This window comes from Otolemur garnettii, unplaced genomic scaffold (genome assembly GCF_000181295.1).
Source record: "Otolemur garnettii isolate 467f Iridium unplaced genomic scaffold, OtoGar3 scaffold00018, whole genome shotgun sequence".
NCBI classification, from domain to species: domain Eukaryota; kingdom Metazoa; phylum Chordata; class Mammalia; order Primates; family Galagidae; genus Otolemur; species Otolemur garnettii.
The window spans coordinates 19,343,345-19,351,229 of NW_003852413.1; the positions used below are offsets into that span (position 1 = coordinate 19,343,345).

General features: G+C 46.6%; 1 protein-coding gene across 3 annotated transcripts in view; it reads right to left on the reverse strand.

Moving 5' to 3' along the window:
• Positions 1-7,885, reverse strand: part of HEXIM2 (hexamethylene bisacetamide inducible 2) — an 18,522-nt gene that overhangs the window by 2,177 nt on the left and 8,460 nt on the right. The window contains exons 2-3 of one of the 3 annotated variants that reach the window (XM_023511213.1): positions 3,084-3,117; positions 2,257-2,369 (exon numbers count right to left, since the gene is read on the reverse strand). In XM_023511213.1, coding sequence (XP_023366981.1) covers positions 2,257-2,319 — 63 coding nt within the window. In that variant the 5' untranslated portion in view covers positions 2,320-2,369; positions 3,084-3,117. Of the gene's footprint in view, positions 1-1,219; positions 1,305-2,256; positions 2,370-3,083; positions 3,269-7,885 lie in introns of those variants that run through there. The other 2 variants (XM_003786249.2, XM_023511214.1) reach the window with 2 other exon arrangements.

Here is a 7,885-nt window from a genome sequence, read left to right on the forward strand (position 1 = left end):
ATTGTTGTTTGGCGGGTCCGGGCTGGGGATTTGAACCCGCCACCTTAGGTGTACGTGGCTGGCGTCTTAGCCGGTTGAGCTATAGGCGCCGAGCCGCTCACAGCAACTTTAAACTTCTGGGTTTAAGTGATCCTCCTGCCTGAGCACTAGAACTGCAGGTGCCCACCAGCATGCCTAGCTAATTTTTATTTTTTGCTAGTTTTAGTGGGGGTGGGGAGCTCGATTTTGCTCAGCTGGTCTCAAACTCCTGAGCTCAAGGGATCTTCCTGCTTCTGCCTCCCAAAGTGCTAGAATTACAGGTGTGCACCATCAGGCCCAAACTACCTGTCTTAAACTTTTCAATAATTTTTGAACAAGGGGCCCTTTTGCACTGGGCCTCACAAATTATGTAGCTGATCCTGCTTCTAGCTATTTGCATGGCTAACTCTTTTTCATCCTTCAGGGCTCAGTTCCAATGTCACCTCTTTAGGGAGGCCCTCCCTGACCACCTTATCTAAAGTAGCCTCCCTCATCTCCCCTCCCTAGTAACTCTATTGCATCACATAGTTAACACACACCAATTAGCATGTGACCATTTACCATCCGTCTTCTTCCCATGAGAATGTGTCTTCTCTGTTCAACTCACCACTGTATCCCTATCATGGCACAAGGTAAATGTTCAATATTTGTTAAATGACCTAAAGCTTCTAAGATAGGGAGGATCCAAAAGATACCGGAAAATGAAACTTTCCTTTCTATCTTTCTAGGGTAAAGAAGACAGACTGTATTTATTCCAGGCAGAAGTTAGTATCATTCTTCTATATGAATGACAGGAAAGAGGTCCTAACCAAGGAGAGAGAGGACCAACCTCCAGTCTGCAATAAGAATGGTCCAGAACTTAGCTAAGAGTGGAAAGGATCTGTCAAGAGTGTACATCTGTTTATCTCTGTTGTGGTGAGGGTGGGAATACTGACTGTGGAAGATGGGGAATGAATTGCTCTAAGTTTGTGGTTTGCAGTATTTCTAATAATAACCACTACCATTAGTATGTTGTTTTATAATATACAACATGGTTCACAGACATCTTAGTATGGGTCCCTACTAGTGTAGGTTGGGTATAGAGAGGTATAGTGTATGCAGTCTTGTAAAGAGCTTGTTATATGCATTTTGGAGACCCAGAGAATTTCAGGGAACAGGAGGCATAGTGGGGGTGGGGGTAGCATTTGTTGAGTTACTTCACCTGCAGGGAGATCACCAATCATGTGAGTGATGAGCCTTGTCTTCACCAGTGACTCGGGCCAACTGAGTCAGAGCTGCTGCCCCACCTGGGAAAAGCAAGTCCACCAGAAACTCCAAGGCAAGGTGGCTTGTTTGTCTGTGCATAATCACTTATTTGCTGTTGGCCCTCAGTGAATGTTCCCTAATGATCCTCCCCCCCACTCAAGACAGTCTTGCCCCTAGCTCTACCTGCTACCTTCATCCTGAAGATTTATCTCTCTACCACTACCACCGGTACTATGGATAACCTAGGGGACCCAAGTGAGTCATTTGCCTTCTCTGAACCTTCTAGCCCTGACGTATGATGAATTCCAAATTCAGTAAATCCAGGAAACAATGAAGTGGCTAGGCAAGGTAGGTCAGAAGCTCCTCTGACTCCCACCTTAAGTTCCTTTCTCATCTATAGGGAGTTGCGGGTTAGGGGAGAAAAATCGATAAGGTAGGTGACAAGTGAGAGAACATGGACTGGGCTGGTATGGGCTCCTATTGCCAGATCATAAAGTGGCATTCTCTCAGGACCTGATAAGAATCTGCCTCTCTTCTCTCCCCTGGGTTATATCCTACTCCCCACCTTTATTACAAATAATAAATCAAAAACTCTTCTTCCTGCTTCATATTTGGTTTTTAGCCAGGACAAAAAGAAAACCAAGTTCTTTAGCCATGAGATCAAGACAAGGTTCTTTTATCAAAAGACACTAAATTTAAACCCTGGTCTATTGCCTGTAGTCTATACAGTCTATACATGATTCTGGAAAAGGAGTTTCAGCTCTCAGAAACCTTAGCTTCTGTGAACTAGGGAAATAATTCCTACCTGGAAGAGTCATTAGAATTTCATTAGATAGTGCAGACAGCATCTGGCCTATTGCCTAGCACTTAGTAGGGACTTAAATGCTATTTTTCTTAATCTACAAATCTTTCTCCTACCTGAGAAAGGAGCTAGGATCTCAGGTCAGGATCCATGTTCAGGGTATGCAGGTAGTTGGGAGGGTGAGAGCTTACCTTGGCCTCCTCCAGGACTGCTGGTGACTCTGTGTTATAGTTGGTCTGGTTCGGAGTGGCCATTTTCTTCTGTTCCAAATATTTCAGCAGATGCCTTTTTTAACTAGTGACACCTAATTTGAACAACAGAAACCTAAGTCCTGAGTGATTCTCAGGAAGACTCAGGCTGGTCATAATTGTTTGCCCAGGCACGGGCAGCCATTTTGAAGCACCAAACCAGTACACCTTCATTTTTAAATGAAGGCCCCAAGGGCTTCATCCATCCCTGCTTTTGGCACCTTCAGCTAGCAAGGGGCCAAATGGGATTAAGATGCCATGTTCCCAATCCTGTTCTTCAGGCCCCAGGCCAGGGCTTATAGCCTATGGCAGTCACTGAAACCCAGGCTGGCAGCTAGAAAGCTAGGCCAAAGCTTGTTTCCCCAACAACCAAAGGGGGGAAAGGAGACTGCCTGGGGAAGCTGGGAGTGGAGCTGGTCTGCAGTTCTGGCAAGAAACATGTAACAAGCTTAGGAGTTCTTTCCCACTGCCTCCAGAGCCCCCTGTCTGGACTGCTGCCCTGTGCCCCGAACCCCCTCCCCAGGCTGGGCTCCAGAAAGGAATGCCTCTAGAAGCATGGTTGGGATGTGGGCCAAGCCTGGGGCTGAGGCCTTTTCCTACAGGGTCTGGCCTGCCTCCCTCTTTCCTCTCAGAGCGGGAAACAGAGGAAAGGGGAAGGAGAAGTCTTCGCACTACATGCAGCTGGGAGGAAAATCCAATTGGGATAAGGATGAATTTCTTGGAAGAGGAGTAATAGTCATGGAAAGAGATTTTGCAAAGGTGGAACTAACCTATTCGCTGTCAGGGCTATGCACACGACTACATCTGTGTGTCTTTCTGTGCGACCGCCTGTCTGTGCCATTCCCAACGCCTCAGCCCTACCTCTTGCTGCAGTTGCAGCAGCTCTGGTCAAGCCGCTCAAGGCACTATAGTGGGGGAAGGGAACAGCCTGGCAGCGCGATGCCTGGCGGGGATTGTAGTTCTTCTATCCTAGGAAAGCCGGCCAAGACCCTGTCACGTCAGCAGCCACACCCGAGAACTCCAAAACCCGTCTACCCTTGCGCGGTGGTATCGCGCGCGCGCGCGCACACATTACCTCCTTTGATTGGCGAAATCTTCTGCCAATATTCTCACTTGCCTCAGCGATTAGCTGTGCGTAAGCACAATCGGGTCCCACCTTCCCCGAGCTCAATTAAAAAGTTCATTGATGGCGTTAATCTTTACACGGCAGAAAATAGATCCGGATGAGGGGGAGGGGCCTAAGCGCGGAGGGATCCTCGGGCCTTGAGGAAGGCGACGAGAAGAGCGGTGGCCATCGCCGCCATTTTGGGCTGGGAGGAGGCAGCGGAGGGACTCCCTGCGCAGTGAGAACACCCCATGGGGGGTGGTCCGGGCGCGGGGAGAGGCCGGGCCGAGTGGGCTGCCTAAAGTGGCAGCGCCGGGATACGGCGGGGAGTGGGATCGGGGCCTGGGGAGGGTGAAGGTTGGAGTCTTCCTAGCCAAGCCCAGTCCTCAAACCGTCCCGGCAGCCCCGCCGCTTCGCCCTCTCACAGAGGGCGGGGTTCGTGGGCAATTACCGCGTGTTTCCCGAGACCCCAACAGGGAGAGGCTGGTGAAACGCTTCCCCTCTGCCGTCCTTCCACAGGGGTGCGGATCCTGAGGCCGAGCTCTGCCGACTTCTCTCCCCACCCCCATTCAGCCTGGGTATGGCGGCTAGGCCCAGCGTGGCAGGACTCCCACCTCGACCGTCGAGGAGGGGCGACGCCAGATTCCAGAGGCTGGCGCCGCGGGGGAGGGCCGAGGTCGCAGGTCTGACCGCTGGTCCCTCAGGCGTGGCAGTTAGTTGGAGGCTCCAAGGGCAGAGAGCCCGGTGCACCCACCTTCTTTACCCCCAAACACCCGCCTCTCAGGCTGCGAAAAGAAACAGCCTTCTTCTAACTACCGTGGCAACCACTGATTCCCCCTGAGACCAGCCCGACGGGGGCACGTGGGAACCTTCACGAGCCCAGTGCTTGGAGGTCTCTGAGGTTCTTGCCCTCAAGATCTCTCCCATCCAGCCCCAATTCTCGGACGACCTGACCTCGCACGTCACCAGCCACTTTAGGAAACTAAAAGTGTGTTGTCCCACTTCTCTTGAAAGTTTACAACAAAGGGTTGGGGATTTGCCCTTTAGGGGGTTGGGACACAAAATTCATAGTAGCCACGGCCCAGAAATAGAGTGGCCCATTTTGGATGCTTCATGAACATCTGCTTGCAGTTTGCATTGTGAAATCTGAGCCTTAACTTTTACCAAAAATTCTAGAGAAGTGGCTGCCCTCGTACAAGGGATAACGAACTACAATATTTCCAGTACTACCTTTGTAAGACTACAAAATCTTTCTAGTTTAAAGAATTTTTTCCCACAAACTAAAGAAATGGGGGGAGTGTTTTGCGTGCCACTGGTGCGTTGTTACTAGGGAGCCTCTAATTTGAAGATCCAAGTAATTGAAAATCACTTCTATAGATCCTAGATGCTACCAGAATAGAAGTTGCAGTCTTGATCTACTTCACATGTAGCGTTTAGGGGTGGGGGCGACTTGCTTTAAAAGAATAAACTCCACTCTAAATGATAGCTGTAGCAGCGTCTTAAAGATTGAAGTTTGAAGTGAAGTTTGTTGAATTGCAGATTAAACCATCTAGTTTCCTACTGCTTGAAATCAATCCAGAGACTTATGGCTCAGGGATATCTTCAAATGAAAGTTTTGTTGCTAAAAGTTAAAATTATGCCTCGATATGCTCTAAAGAAGGACAGTGGCAGTGAATTTTATATTTTTATAGGTACCTTGTGATGAATCACATTACCAATCACAGCTTGTCAGATCATTCCTAAGACTTTGACCTTAATTGCAAAAACCTTGCAATTTTCTTTGGAACTAAAGCCCTTCTATTATAATAAAGTAATTTTTCTTCATTTGTGAAGAGGGACAGCTCCATAGCTTGAACTGTTTTCTCCCTGTGCTCCCCAGATGTTCTCAGATAAAGTCTTACAACTGGAGTCTCCCTGAACCTATTTGGTTGAGGGAGCTGCCTGACTTAAAAAAGAAAAAAACAAAAAGGGGCGGGGCTCAGTGGCTCTTGCCTGCAATCCTAGCACTCTGGGAGGCCTAGATGGGAGTTCAAGACCAGCTTGAGCAAGAGACTCCTGTCTACTAAAAATAGAAGAAATCGCCAGTCATGATGGGGTCATCCAATTACTGTGGAGACTGAGGTGGAAGGATTCCTTGAGTCCAGGTTTTTGAGGTTGCAGTGAGCTTCTATGGCACCACTGCATTCTACCTAGGGTTACAAAGTGAGACGCTGCAAAAAAGTCTTATAATCGAACAGCAAAAATAAGGTCACCATTGACTAGGGTTCTTAATCCAAAATTTGGACCACTTAAATCTTTTTTTTTTTTTTAATGAGATGGCCGCTTACTTTGTCGCCCTCGGTAGAGTGCTATGGCATCACAGCTCATAACAACCTCAAACTCTGGGCTTAAGTGATTCTCTTGCCTCAGCCTCCTTAGTAGCTGGGACTACAGGTGCCTGCCACAATTCCTGGCTATTTTTTTTGTTGCAGTTATTGTTGTTTAGCTGGCCCAGGCCAGGTTCGAACCCCTGAGCCTTGTTGCGTGTGGCCTGTGCTATAACCACTGTGCTACTGGCTCCAAGCTTGGTTTTTCTATATTTAGTAGAGTCTGGGCCTCCTTGCTCAGATTGGTCTTGAACTCCTGAGCTCAAGCAGTCCACCTACATTGGCCTCCCAGAGTGATGGTATTATAGACATGAGCCACTGTGTGTGGCTGAACCACTTAATCTTAACTGAATCCTAGAAACACTTGATTCTTACTCTAAGTTGGTTTTTGTTTACACCGATCCAGAGAAGATGCCAATTGGGAAGAGCTGACACTAACTTAGTAGGAGTTAATCTAGAGTCATAGGAGTTGGAAGGGGTTTTAGAAATAACTGGTGGTTTTTCTGTCAGTAATGGAAGATAGACTCTTGTGATTCATTCTCCATTATGAAGTAATTAGTTAAACCTTTGGATGCTACTAAGTGGTAAACACTGTTCCAGGTGCAGAATTTGTTACTTATTTATAAATGAAAGCTTACTGTCCCTAGAGTTGACCTATAAGCTTTTCCATTCCTTGGTAAGAAAAAATGGGAATAAAATCAGTTTATTAATGGTCTCCTGGTTGTCTTCTGAGCAAAACATAGGACTGAAAATAGGAACTCAAACTCTTTTGCTGTGTGATACTATTGACTTCGTTGGCTTGGCCATAGGCCTGATACTATGAGGCCAAACTGGTCATTTTGTTGCTGAGTCTATTGTTCATCCAATATTCAACCAGTCCTTTAACTTCCTCCTCAGGTCTCCCATTTCAGATGAGTTGCTTTGTGTTTGGTAACAAATTCTACAAACCCACTTGTGTATCAGTTTCCTAATTTGAAAATGGTGTCATTGTGCCCCCCCCCCCATAAAGACCATCAGGAGTAGCTGCTCAAGTGCTGCTATGTGAACATCTACTACCTGTAACTTTGTTATTTGGGAACTTCACAGCTTCAGCTTACAAAGGTCATTGGGCCAGTTGGGAGGCCTGATTTAAGTCTGGTGTTGGTTGTCCATAGCAGCATAAGAGTGGCAGTTCAAGTAGGCTGAATGAGGGTAAGTTTCTCAGGGTGCCAAGCAGTTGTTACCGTGAAGTCACGGACATTTTACATTTGCCTAATGGCTAACTCCTTAGAACAAGTGGCTGTGTGTGAGTAGGATTCATATTCATGTCAGAGGTAGGAGTGATTGTTGACAGCATTCTTCCTCTTCAGGATGAAGGTGCTTGCTTCTGAACTATTTGGTTTTCACATGGAATGTTTTATGCTCCTGTGTTTAGCTTCCATTATCTTCTCTCTGTCTTTTCTCATTTTCAGTTGTCCAAATGTTTTGCTGTTAAGTATATTTTTAGTAATAACTGGAGAGGAAGATAGAACTAACCTATTAGATATTCCTCTCCATCCCCAAATTTGGACTTTTGCCTTTGCCTGAAAGTTGTTCTGGGGTTATCTAGATGTGTAGAAATACATCATTATAGCAGGCTTCAGGCCTTGCATGGTGGCACATACCCATAATACCAGCACTTTGGGAGGCCAAGGCTAGCGGACTGCTTGAGCCCAGTAATTGGAGTTCAGCCTGAGCAACATAGGGAGACCCCATCAATACAAAACATTTAAAAATTGACCAAGCATGGTAGTGGATGTTCCAGATACTCAAGAGGCTGAGACAGGAAGATCTCTTGAGATCAGAAATTTGAGGTTGCAGTGAGCTATGATGATACCGCTGTACTCTAGCCCAGGCAATAGAACAACACCCTGTCTCCAAAACATAAAGCAAACTTCAGAACTCCAAACTGATTTTTTCTTTTGACTCTCTGGAGGCCAGGATAAGTTCTGTTGAGTAGATTACAAGAGAAGTGTTATCATTTCTCATATTCTTACATATGAAGCTCTCTAAAATTCCCTCACTTCCCTTTAAGAACATACTTTTTTCTTACTGCAGACCCAGGACTTTTCTTTTTTTTTTT